The 13,643-nt window shown below is 42.7% G+C and overlaps 1 protein-coding gene across 2 annotated transcripts in view; it reads left to right on the top strand.

Annotated features, from left to right (window-relative positions):
• The window catches only part of GABRB2 (gamma-aminobutyric acid type A receptor subunit beta2), a 182,818-nt gene that overhangs the window by 154,509 nt on the left and 14,666 nt on the right, over positions 1 to 13,643 (top strand). The window contains exon 9 of one of the 2 annotated variants that reach the window (XM_053927247.1): positions 622 to 735. The exons of the other annotated variant lie outside the window; for it this stretch is intronic. Coding sequence (XP_053783222.1) covers positions 622 to 735 — 114 coding nt within the window. The remainder of the gene's footprint in view (positions 1 to 621; positions 736 to 13,643) is intronic. 2 annotated transcript variants of the gene reach the window in all.

The raw sequence follows: 13,643 nt of genomic DNA, 5'->3' as shown, positions 1-13,643 counted from the left end.
TAGTAAAAACATCTCCAGCCTCGTGCTAGAGGAGTCCGTCCTGTTATCCCGTGCAGTCTTCTGTTTGCGTGGGTGTGTCTATAGAATTTGCTTTGGATTCATTTTACCCATTTTTCTTCTTATGTCTTCAAGTTTTCAGCTTTCCTTTTTGTTTCACTTAGGCTTTATGTTTTTTCCCCGTTTATTTTTCTGCCAATAACTAAGTATATACATATTTGAAAATTTAGCTACTCCTGCCCTTCCACCATGTTGATTCTTGCATATCTGAAATTCTCCAAATAAAGCTGCACCCAGAACACCTCTGTGTGGGGGCGGTCTTCATTCTGCATTTAGGGGGAGGGTGTGAGCCTCTGTGTTGTTGTCTTTATCCACGGTGCCCAATTTGGTGTTTTACAAAGCCGCTAAGATCTTTTAAGTCCATTTATTTCTAGTGCTTGGAATTAGTTTTCTTTTAAACAATCCATTAAGAAGCTACAACTAATTAGAGGTCCTATTCCATGTGATGACCAGTCCTTCTGAAGACCCGTAGCGTTTACCTTCAAGTCAGTTTACTTGAACCCCCAATCCTCGTCTCGTGGCCTCAGTCGACTGAATTGGCACATTTTCTACTTTGTCTTCCAGATTTTTTATAAAGATATTAAACAAAATGGGACCCAATATCAATCCTTGTGGGACCCAACTGGAAACTTCTCCCCAACTAGACGGACTACCAATTACGATTTCTCTCTGTATACGGTTAGATAGCCAGTTTTTAATCCATTTATTTGTATTTCTGTTGGGGCCAATTTGTTTAGCCGTTCCCTTTAAAATAATGTATGTGCTCTTTGCAGATAATCTATGGACTTGTATCCACAAAGATTTGGGGATAAGTTCAATGTTTTTGTGAGACGCTATGGGGTTTCCCGGGGTTTGCTTTTTAAAAACGCAGCTGTGATGAATCTAAGTTTCATCGTTCCATTCCGTTGTTATTGCTGTGACAGAGAAGGAAACCAGGTGGGCCATCTCGTTCACAGCACTGAGAGGACAGAGTTCCCTCTCACGCTCTGGCACCTCTTATTGGCTCGTGTTTCTTTCAGCTGGTGGATAGGTGAAGAATTGTGCATTTCTTCCTTCGGTTGACTCAGCATTGAGGAACCTGGTTTTTATCCTAGATTATTAATCTGCACCTAGGAATGTTATGTTTGCAACAAGTCCTTGTTGCTTTATTATTTATTTTACAAATAAGTATTATCTTGTTTGGCTAATACTTTGGGTTTAGTTTCTGAATCTTTGTGTTTGCCATTCTTAATCAGCCCATTGTCATTCATATTGGCCTCCCTGGTGGAGGAGGAGGTGGGGAAGGGTTGTCAACATTCCAGCTTCTCACACACTGCTTACCCAACTCTGAGTTATTAAATTTTCTATTTCTTGGTGAGGTAGGAAATGATATTAAATGCTTGTGAACCTTTCTTATGAGGACTTGATGCCCCATGAGCTGCCATTATTATACGTTCTGAATATCATGTTCTTCCTTCGTTTTATTGCTCTGACCCCAAATTCCTTGATACCCATTTTTCCTGCCCTGAGGGTGGGGCACAAGTGTGGTTAACCTATTACGACTTCATTTTGGTGTTTTAAGTTATTTTTTTTTAATTTCTTTGCTTGTTGCATTACATGTAGTTACAGGGTCTGGTAAAAAGCTATCAGCTAAATTCCAGGAGATGTTTAAAACTTGTTAAATCACTGTTTTCCTCTTAATCCCCTAAATTTCCAGTCCCTGCTATATCTGTGCTCTCAGGCTATCTCATTTTTGTTGTTGCTGCTGTTCATGTTTTGAATCCTAGCTACTGTTTTTGAAATTAAAGTAGACTGATTTGATTGGGCAGTATTCTGGGCAGAATGCTAATGATTCAGAAGAAAATGTTTGACAGCTGGAGTTTGGGTTTATGATGAAAACGGTTGCATTTTTTCAAAATCAGAACCAAAGTATACTACATGATTGGCCTGATGACTGGGTAACGTTACATGAAAATTCAGAAAATCCTCAGATCCCGAGGATATTTTAAAGAAAAGTTTCCTCTTTGGTGCATCAGATTGTGCAGTCGATGGCTTGAAAGAGTTAAGGACCCTCTCTGAGGACATGTTGCAGAGAAGGCTCAATGATTTCCATTGAGATAGGAATCTTAATGTGTCCTGCTTTTGTACTTTCCTGTGTTGGGCATGTCTTTATTCTATCCCTGGAGTTCTCTTTCAGGTTCATATTTAAAGTATGACATAAGGACTAGTATTTAGATCTTTGAAGAGTGAGCTGTTAAATCTGTAACATGTAAAAGCATCAGGACTTATGTGACAGTCCTCAGAGGTGGTCCCCTGGGGAGATGCTGCCTTTTCGAATCACACCGAAGTGGGCTGACAGTCAGGCATGCCTTTTATGAGCTGTGTTTAACCTTTCCGTTCCTCCCGTTTCACCGCTGAAAATTCAAACAGTAATGTCTGCCTCACTGAGCTACTGAGAGGCTTAAATGAGATAATTGAGAGCCTTGCGTGGTACCAGGCAAAGAGTACTCAGTATTAGTCGCTATTACTCTGCGGGTGGGAGCAGGGAGTGCGTATGGGTCTCACAGTTTTGGGGTTTTTTTTAAGCTCTGTTACTGTTTTTCTGATTATAAAACCAATTCACAAATGTACTTGTTTTTAAAGCACACAAAGCAATGAAAACTACCTAAAACCCCACACCCTGATATAATCATTGCCTTTTATTCACAGTTAGTGACATACTTTTACATAAATGATTTTACTCTACTGTTATGTATACTGCTATTAGCTACTTACCTTTTTATGTAAGCTTACATCATTTCTAATAGCTGCAAGATGTTTATTGAAATTATGTACCATGATTCATGTAACGAGCACCTGTTGTTAGATATCGGCATTGCTTCTAAGAGTTTCTCATTATAAACAAGTATAAAATAAGCATCCCATTGCTGACATGTTTGTACACTTTTGATTCCTAATCTATTGCTTAAAATGGGATTCCTGGGTCAAAAAGCGTATGCCTCCAAAACAGTGATACATATTGCCAAGCTGTTCCCTGGAGACCCTCTGCTATAGTTCACACGCCTACTAGCACCAAAGGAGAGAGACAGCAGTGCACGCACACTAACACAAACACACCAACACATCACCCAGCCCTTAAAACAACAAAGAGAAAACCGATGTCTAACTGTCCAGTTGTCAAAGTGGGAGAGAAGTGGAGTTAGAAGCATCCAAAAAAACACGTGCAATTTCTCTCCTCTCTGTACAAAAGACACACAGAATAGCACAGCAATTGAACAAAACAAAAACAACATCCAACTCAAACTGCAGCTCTGCAGAGGCCGAGATGCAGAAGCAGAGCCAATAGCGGTGCAAGCGGAATCCAGAGACATCTACTCAAGCTGTACTTGAGCAAATGGGAAGGCTCTATTACAAGGTCCACATCCAGATGAAGCATCTAGTCAAAGAAACAGCATGGCAGCTATGCAGGAAAACTACCAGTGAGTCCATGTCTCTCCCCCATGCCCACTTCCTCCCTCCGTCCCCTCCCCCTTCCTCCCTCCCTCCCTCTTGCACACTCTGGACAGAAAGAGAGAAACTTAACATGCAGAAGACAGATAATGACTTTTATTGGAAAAGAATGTACTTTATGATAAATTAAAATTTTTCATAACGAAGTTTTTTTTCTTACTCTTTACCAAACACTGGAAGAGTATATGAAAGAAAATGTCAAGGGTGAGATGATAAACGAGATGTTATTAATCAGGCAAAATGAAAGCAAGGAATCTTTATAGAAACTAATAACTACATCTAAAACAGTAAGAAAAAGAATGAGTATGGCAAAACACAAAGTTCAGGCTGTAGATAACTATGCCAAATGCAGCAGAAAAGAGATGTAGAGATACAAATGACTTAGAGTAAACACAGTCAACACACAGGCAGCTACACTGTTTTAAACACGCAGAACCATAACGTTAATGAAGTATAGAACGGAAAAAAGTGGAATAGAAGAAACACAGCCATGGGCCACTTAACAGTGGGGCTCTGTTCTGAGAAATGCATCACGGGTGATTTGTCGTCCTGCCAACTCCCACAAACCTAGGTGGCAGAGCCTACCGCACACCGGAGCTGTGGCTCCTAGGCTACAAGCCTATACAGCATGTAGCGGTACAAAAAGCAACCCAAGGTTAATCCAGCACAAGAGAAAATGATGCAGTCAAGAGATGCGGTAAACAGGAGGAGTTGCGTGAGCCTGCTGCCGGCATAACACAGCAGACTGTTTTTGCAGCAAACTTTTTTTAATAAGTAGAAGGAGCACACCCTAAAATAATAAGAAAAAGTACAGCACAGTAAACACACAAACCAGTAACGTGGACATTTATTATCACTAGCGACACTTAGGCACGCGTAATCGTATGCGCTGTAATTGCATACATCTAGCAGCACGGCAGACGTGTTTAGTCTGGCAGCACCGCAAACCCGTGAGTAATGTGCTGCCCTAAGTCATTGGAATGGCCCTGTCTCTAAGCGACAGGACTTTTTCAGCTCTGTTGTAATCAATGGCAGAGATTTTAAACCATTTTTAATCTCGCGGCACACATAAACTAATTGCTAAAATTCTGTGGCACACCTAAAATGTATTTTTTGCTGATCTGACAACAATAGGTATAATTTTGATACATTCACCCCAGATGACTATTGTTGTGTTGGCTGTTGTCGTTTTTTCATTCGATAATCTAAGGGGAAATAGTCAGGATGGCCTGTGTTTAAAAGTCGTGCAGCACACCAGTTGAAAGCCGCTGGTCTGCGGGATTATGGTATGTGGTCCACTGTTGACTGAAAAACCATTTAGTGGCACATGCCTCTATTTAAACCTGACATCGATAACTAATTATAATAATTATACCAATAAATAATTCTTGAATGCCTCCCCTGAGCTTAGGTGGTTTACATATAAGTCCCTATTATTGCCCTGAATTATTATAATTTTACAGATGATTAACTGGCACCCAGAGAGTGTAATTAACTTAAGATTAGACAACTAAAACTGGTTGAACAGAAAATATCACTAGAGGCTGCAAATACTCTTAACTACTGTGCTACGCTATATGTTATATATTTATACGTATCTGTAAAGAAATTAATCAGTAGGCCAAAAGGATATACTGGGTTCCAAAGTAAATATTAAACAGTCTCATTCTCTCCTTATTATATCGTGTGAAAGCACTAACCTTCCATTCAGAAAAAGTGAATGACCTATAAGGAAGAAAAAAAAAAGGCCTCACACTGCTCCTGACAAATTAAATTTTGTAAGACAACAGAAAATGTGGCGGGGTCCTGGAGGGAAGAAAATATAACCTAAGACCACTGTTGTTACTACAGAAAGGCAAAAGAAAGACACTCTATCCACACTTGCACGACCTTATAGAACACAGCGTCTGTGAGTCCCTATCAAAACAAAATAAAACAACTGGCTTAAATTTAAAAACCTATCCCCCAGCCCCGGCTGGTGTGGCTCGGTGGATTGCGTGCCAGCCTGCAGATCAAGGGGTCGCCAGTTCGATTCCCAGTCGGGGCACATGCCTGGGTTGCAAGCTGGGGCCCTGGTGGCGGGACACACGAGAGGCAAGCACACATTGATCTTTCTCTCCTTCTGTTTCTCCCTCCCTTTCCCTGTCTAAGGATAAATAGATAAAGTCTTTAACAAAAACAACAACAACAAAAAAAAGCTAGCCCCTAACAACAGGTAGTCGGAGTGAGAAACTGTGGACTAGGAGAAGGCAGTCTGCCTGCACTTGGACCTACAGGCAGCATGTATGACTAAAGCCGCGCAACTCCAAAAGTTAAAGTTACGGAAGGAAAGGTAACTGAGATATTTTTTAAAACTAGATAGTGAAGATATGCAAAAAAATCAGGATGGATGTTGTTGAGAAGGGAGAAAGTGTTTTCTAATTTATAAAAAGGACTTAATATTCACCCTTTTATTTTTAGAGTTTATGAATCAAGAAGTTGAAGGTTAAAGACATGTTTAAAATAACATAGGTGGCGACTACAACAGCGTTTCTCTGTGGGTCTCCCGTGGACTGCCCACGCAGGGTCATCGAGGGAGCTTACTGAGGAAGTCGATGCCACCGGAGACCTTAGAAAGCAGAACCTTTAGTGGGAAAGCTGAGGGGTCTAACAGTATATAAACAGTAGTAAAAAAAAACAAGAAGGGAAGAACAAAGCCCTTTATAAATAATAAGTTTTAATGAAAGAAAACTTTGTGTTTTTCTAAGAGAACATTTTTAAAGAATCAATTCTTTCTAAATTGTTCTATCAATTTATTATAATCTCATTGGATTACCAGTGAGCTTCATTGGGGGGAGGGGGAGAGGGAATGACCTGGACTGAACAGCAACTGCCCTTCCTGGCAGCAGTCAAGCTCCTGCTGTTTGGCTGTCTTATTGACGTTGTCGCCAGAGAGTCAAGATTCCAGCGACACAGTGAGACAGAGACCTCACATTATTTTCCGAGCTTGGACATACCTGTAGCTACACTGTTCTCTCTGTCAATATAGGTCCCCATGGAAAAAATAACTTTTTAACTCAGAGAAGTAGAAAAGATACAAGTCTCAACTCTAACACTTTATAAGCCATACTTTTAACATCAGACAACTCAACCTGTCTTGTAAAATAAGGATGTGGTCTCCAAGATGTCATCCCCTTGAAAATCATAGCCCTAGAATGTTTACTGCGTCTTCCTTCCTGAAATTTGTTAGTCCCGTGTGTTCATATATATTAAAACTACTGTCATTCATTGTTCCTATAAGCAATTGCTTATTAATTTAAAATTTGCATACTCTGTGCAAATGTATGTAAACCACAGAGCATGTGTGTATATATCATATCATATATATCATATATATCATATCATATATATCATATATATATATCATACTCTAGTTAAAAACCATTTTAACAAGTTTTCTTTTGGAAAATATGAAAAAAGTCTATAATGAGAAATATTATCAGTCATTTTCTGCATCAGGACAACTACAAGTACTTCGGACCCAACTTTCACTCTAAAAATGGCTCGTCCCAAAAGATACACCTCTTACACTGGCTATATTAGAAGAGAAATTAAGCAGTGACCTGTAAGGTAAGCAGTAAATAACCAAGCCGGCAGGCCCGTTAGACTAGGATAATACTGGGCCCTGTTGTGGTACTTCCAGTGTTCCGTTGTGTTTCCTGTGGTCCCTCATTTAATTATCTCAAGTCACCAGGTGCAAGAGGGTAGTGTTGGGGTGGAATTCCTCCCGTTTACCCTCCTTTAGCCCCCTGGCTGGGCTAATGATACTCTGCATAGGAAACTAGATAACGGGAGAGGAACAATTTAATAGGTGCACAGTAACAGGGGCATTTACAATATGATGATCAGATCATGAAACGAGACTCAAAGAAAGGATCGAGCCAGGCACCATTTTATCCCGTTGAGACAAAGAAACAATACAGTTCTGAAGAGACTGACGGGACAGAAAGTTGGTACCCATTAGAAAGGAACACAAAGCAAGGTGTGGGTATCCCATTAGTGAGGACCCAGACAGAGCTTGGGCTTCGGTCGTAAATCAGTGAAGCTGGTACAAGGCTGGTGGATACTGGCTTTTCCAGCCTGGATTCTTTTAACTCTGGTGCCAGGTTGTCTCTCAGGCCTCAGGAGCAGCGAGGCCCCTATCCCATGGGAGTCTTATCTCCTGCTTTTGGTGGGAGAGAGAGGTCAGGGTTTTCTCCTTGCACAGGCCATTTCTTAAGCAGCTTTAATTCAAAATAATCAATATGCCAATATGTGTGTCTTGGGCACCCTGTCTTCGGCCCTGAGAGTAGCTATAATCCCCATTTTACGGATGAGGCAAAAGAACCAGCACCCTTGAAGTCATGAGTGACCCCCATTCCCTAGGCTGAGCCCTGGACGCTGCCCCTATGCCCTAGTCCACCGCACGCTCGGTTCCTCTGTGAGCCACTGCGACTCAGGGTGCCTGCTGCCTGTGGTCTGGCGAGAAGGCAAAAACCTCCTCTGACTCATTTTCCTAGAGTGAGGATCATACCCAAGGAATTGCAGTTTGAAAGTATATTTATTCTGTCAGAATACCCAGCCCACCACAAAACGAAACTTAACAAGCAGCAGAAAAGGTTATGTCTCTGTGGTTTTTCGAGGCACACAGTGACCCTTCCCATCTCTGGCTGCTCCATTCCATTCCAGCCCTTGGACTCCACCTCCACCGGCCCCGCTGCCACGTCGTCCAGGCAGTGCTGGCGGTCAGCCCACGTGGTCGCGGGGTACTAACATTGTCTTCCTGGAGAGACGAGCACTGGTTTTCAATTTTAAGACAAAGATTCGCCTTTGAGAGTTTCTGAAATTAGTGTCATATTTGCATATACCATAAACATTTAGTTGCTTCCTTCTTTATAAATACCTTTCAATAAGTTGATGGTGGATTTTGCAGTTGATAAAGTCTAAGAGTCTAGGAAATTTAGTAATTGTCCTAGTATATCATGAATACATTAATCACTGAGAAAACTCTGGAAAGACTCTGAACTGTTGGAAAGTACAAAGTGAAAAAGAAAAACTGTGCGTTCCTTGGGCAGCTTTGGGAATCAAAGACTGGTATTAAATTTTTATCCACCGTCTTTCCATTAATATTACATTGTTTTGTCAAACAACAAGAACAGTACCTCCAGCAACCTCGTGTTCCTGGAGAAATTAGGAATTTTTTATGGCCTCTGCCAAGAAGAGGTTTGCTGGATTGCTTGATGCTTGTCTCATTTTGGCAGAGGGCTCTAGGGAGGTGTAAGGATGGACCGGACACAATTTTGAAATCTCCCTCAGCAATGAACAGGCTGTCTCTTTGCCTCTCCACACTCCTAGCTTCTGCTGCAGAGAATTTCTGGAAGTTGGATTGGCCTCAAGGGCACCGTGGCAGGCTTCCCCCCACTGGGGACATCTGCCACGACTGCCCCAGGGGAGTGAGCATCTCTGAGTCAGTCCTGGCAGACCCACCTGCCAACCCCGGGTGCCACCCTGGGAGGGCGCTGCAGCAATGAGCCCTCAGCAGTACCTACTGCTTTACAAAGTGCAGCAGATGTCCTCAGCCGGCGTCAGTTGCCCACAGTCAGCAGTTGAGACTGTGGGCCCCTGGAAGCCAAAGATTCAGGCTTCATTCCTATGAGAATCTTTCAGGTACACTTTGCCCCACTGCAAGGTAACGTTGGACTTTTCTCACAAGGGATACAGATTTGGAAGGAGTATCACCAATGTGTTGATCACTAAGCAAGTATTTATCAAATTCCTGCTCCTGGAGAATAGCATAGTGGTTAAGGGCACAGGCAGACCTAGCTTAATCAATGCTACTTGATTCTAGATTTGAGACAACGCTGAGTTCAAGCCCCATGGCCTGTCACTTGCCAACTCTGTGAGCATGGGAAAGCTCTCTGAGCCTCAGTTTCCTCCTTTATGAAATGGGGCTTAAAGCCCCACCCACCCTCACAGATGGCTCAAGGATTGCAGGAGGCAGTACCGGGGGAAAAGTTGTCAGGTAGTAAACATTAGGTAAATGGTAACTTTGAAGTTGATGTCTGCCGTGGGAGGGATTGCAAGACAGAACTCTGACTTTTCCTGTTAAGATTTGTTTCTAAATTCAGAAGCACTGTCTCTCTCAGTCTGATGGAATAGTCTGCTGCCCCTGTAATATTCTTTTAAAGAGTATTAGGTAATCAGAATGAATAGTATATGGGACAGGTGATACATGCAACCAAGTTTCAGAGGAGAAGGATGTATTTCAGATGCATGTTTGGGAAGAGCTTCAGGGAGTAAAAGGTCCATTCCATCTCACAAAGAAATAAAAGCAAGGAGCTGTTCTGCCCAGCCAGCATGTACATGACTATGACAGAACAACAGTATTTTAACCCTCGAAAGAACATTAAAGGGTCCTCTCATTTGATAAAGAAAGAAACTGACACCCAGAGAGGGGGAGGGACTAGTCCAAGGACACTCAGCAGTTCCGGGGCATAACCTGCCCACTGTGCAGCACGGCCTTTTGCTCCTTGATTGGATAATACATGATGATTTGACCTGCATCCTTCCTCAGTCCCTTCCATCATTCCAACAAAGCTCGCTGAGAAATGTTACTGGTGAAAAGGAAACCGTTCTGGTGGTGGGAAAGCTTCCCCTCCCGCTCCTGCACACTGTGTGACATTGTCCCTCCCCCATCTGAACGACTACTGTCCTCTAAAAGCTAACATTGACCCCAAGCTTACCAACAATCTACTTGAATTGTTCCCTACCACGCAGCACCCATGACAGCAACCTGCAGGGGGCCACCTCCAGGCCACAGTGTCAGAGTCACGAGCATACCAGAGCTGCAGAGCCCCAGTCCAACCCTGGCTTTATTGATTCAGAAATTCTGATGACCTAAGAATTTAAATGTTAGCGAATTCCCCAAATGATTGTGATGCTCTCGAAAGGATGAAGCTTGCCGCTTTACCAGGCATTCACAGCCCCCTGAAATCTCTGTTGGCCAAAGCTGAGGCCCCGAGAGAAGGAACATGCTCAGTCACCCAGCAAGTAAATGGCAAACCCAAGGCTGAAACTCAGGTCTTTTTTTTTTCTTAAGAGAGAGAATTTTCAGTGTTTGAAACAGAATCTGGCTATTATTCTCCAACAAAAGCATCAGATTGGCAACTGAGTTTGTCGTCCTCTCCTATCTTCCTGAAGTTATCATTTTCTTCCTTTCCTAACTCAGCCTGCAGCCAGTATTTTGTAAGGCATAGTCACTTTCACTGTGTGCCCCTCTCTGCAGATCTCAGGGCTGAGGGTCACTCGGGGTTCAAAGGGAACTGGACAGATGTTTGACGAGGCTGTGTCGGATTAACAGAAGCTCTCCTAACGAGAGCTGAGCTGTGAGGGTGGATGGCGCATTTGGCATATTCTCACTTGGGTAATTTGCTGTGTAATTGGCTAAATACACAGAAGCCACCAGACCACAGCTGCACAAGGAACCCCTGGCTTCGGTGGGCTTATGGTTCTCCTTCCAGCTCACTCTCCCTGAGGGGTTAGCTGGTGCCTTGGTTGTGGGTCACTCAGCATTTCAAAAGGAGAGCACAAAGAATTACCAATTAACTCCTCCACCCTTCACTATATGGAGGATGAAGTCTTTGTTTAGCACACTCGGAGAGCTACCAAGGTACATAGGAAATTCCTTAAAAAAAATAGTTACAGTCATTGACTTTGAGAACTTGAAAGGATCTAAGAGATCATTCAAGCCGGTGAGTCTGGATCTTTCATGTGCACGAGAGCTGTCTAGGCGGTAGTTCAAGTGCAGGTCCTCATTCTGTGGGTCTGCGTTTGTAACTAACTTCCTGGTGATGCCAAGGCTGCTGATCTGCAGGCCCCGCTGAATAGCAAGGGGGTCACCCAGGACACATTAAGGAGTTGCACCCTGAGTACCAACCCTGATCGGCTGGTGGTCGCCTTGACAACTGTATTCGACTTCTGCAGTTGACTGGACCCAGGGTCTCAATTCTCAGCACCTATCACAGGCTTAGGAAGGGGAAACGTCACCTCCAAATGGCCTCTCTCCTTTTGCTTTTTAATCAACATTTTCTTCGGCTTTTTACAACTTTTTTGAGTCCCTTAGTCTTTTGGGTGTTGGTTGTTTTTGTTTGTTTGTTTGTTTTTAAATATCACTGACATAACATAATATTAGGTTCAGGTATACGATGTAATGATGTGATATTATTCTATATTACCAAATGATCACCATGATAAATCCAGTTAACATATATCACCATCCTGAGTTCAGTTGTTTTCTCTTGATGTTTCATTTTTATGTGCAGAAACTGAAACCCAGAAATATCAGTGATTTGCTCAGGATTATGTAAGCTGGTTAGTGGTGAGCTGGGACTAACTAGAGCCACAATATAAGCCTAGATTTCTCCCTCTGAGTTGCACGTTTTAATCACAGATTGCATGTGAGGCTGTTTTAAACTATCCTTCTTCCGTTCTATAATTGGCAGAACCAGGCCCAGAGTCTAATTCGGATTCAAGAAGCCAGGCGCTTGGCCTAGGTCAGCCTGTGAGGAGTTGTGCCGCTCTGGGGAGAGACTTTCTCTGGGCCTTAGTTTTGTTGTCCATGGGATGAGAAAGTCTATGCCTCGTCTTTCAAATCCACTCAGGTGCTGTCGAGATAAAGGACATGAAAGCCATTTGGTGAATCATACCTGACTCAAATAAATGGAGGACATTTTCATTAGAACTGCTGCAGAATAATATTACCTTTCCCACAAGACTATTGATTTTGAAAAGTTACGTATTTTTATAATTACAATTATAAATTATACAGGACCTTATCTTTGTCCTAAGTTGAATTTTACCTGAAACGATTAAAAATTGCTATTTCAAAGTGTGTTAGTGAGGGCCTTCTGATTTCCCACCCACCTTTATTGTACCTGGCCTACCCAAAGTGGACACAGAGGGATGGGCGGGGGAGGGGGGGCAAAGCTCTCTCAAGCAAGCCAGACACAATGGTAGGCTCCTTGAATAACTTGCCTCAATCTTAAAAGAAATCTCCATATAACGTTGCTTCACTTTAAAGAAGAGGAAGCGATGTAACTTCCTTTTAAAGATGAGGAAACTGAGGCTCAGCTGAGCTGTGGGGCTTGCCCCAGGTCACACAGCTAATCCATAGAGAAGCTAGAATCAAAGCCGGTTCCAAACTTTTGTCTTCAAGACTTAATTAACTATGTAGATGTTCTCATCTACACTAGAATTTAAAATGCTGCTTTACAAAGATTATCCTAAAATGTAATTTTATATTATCATTATTGTCCTAATGAAACTTTCTTTATAGATGCATGTAATTTGAAGAAAGAGAGCCATATTTCCCATAAATAAGTGAAGCAGGAGATAAATCTGAACACCCTGTTTTGCTGATGGCCGCAAACTCTCCATTTTTAAACTTTAACTCATCCTGTTGGCAAATAACAAAACGGGACATTTTGAGTTACGTCTTGCCTCTGCTTACCAACAGGATAAAGAACCAAGTGGGGCCCTCTAAGGAAGCGGTGGGAAGAAACATTATTCCCAGTGTCATTTCTTAGGCATGTGAATGATGAGGTCTCAGCTTTAGATGCTTTCCTGGGAGACTGAAACCAGGCAATTCCCACAGCCCAGAATCTGTGGGAAGCACCCTGCCACACGGCTGCAGCAAAGAGCAGCCCACCTCTACCGACCCCCTCGAGTTTCCCAAAGAGAGGTTGAACCACGGCTGGGCATCCCCACTGTCACCACTTCCACCCCAGACCTCTCCTGACCAGCACAGGTTCAGTCCCTTCACCTGCTCACTTCTGTAATCATAAAATTCCTCTGAGAAAATCGAGGCTCGGGAGGTTAACTATCTTGCCCGAGATCCCGAAGCTTAGTGACCTTGCTTTTAACCCCAGCTGCTTTTCACCTGGCTTCAGGGAGCCCACTCTCAGCCCAAAAGGAGGAATGTGTACTAGTTTGCCCTGTGAGTTCCTACAGTCTAGAGACTTTAAATGTTGTGATAGCCTGTTTGAAAATCTAACCTCTTTCTTCGCAAACCGGCTCTTCCT

Source organism: Desmodus rotundus, chromosome 6 (genome assembly GCF_022682495.2).
Source record: "Desmodus rotundus isolate HL8 chromosome 6, HLdesRot8A.1, whole genome shotgun sequence".
NCBI classification, from domain to species: domain Eukaryota; kingdom Metazoa; phylum Chordata; class Mammalia; order Chiroptera; family Phyllostomidae; genus Desmodus; species Desmodus rotundus.
This window is presented reverse-complemented; position numbering and strand designations above follow the sequence as displayed.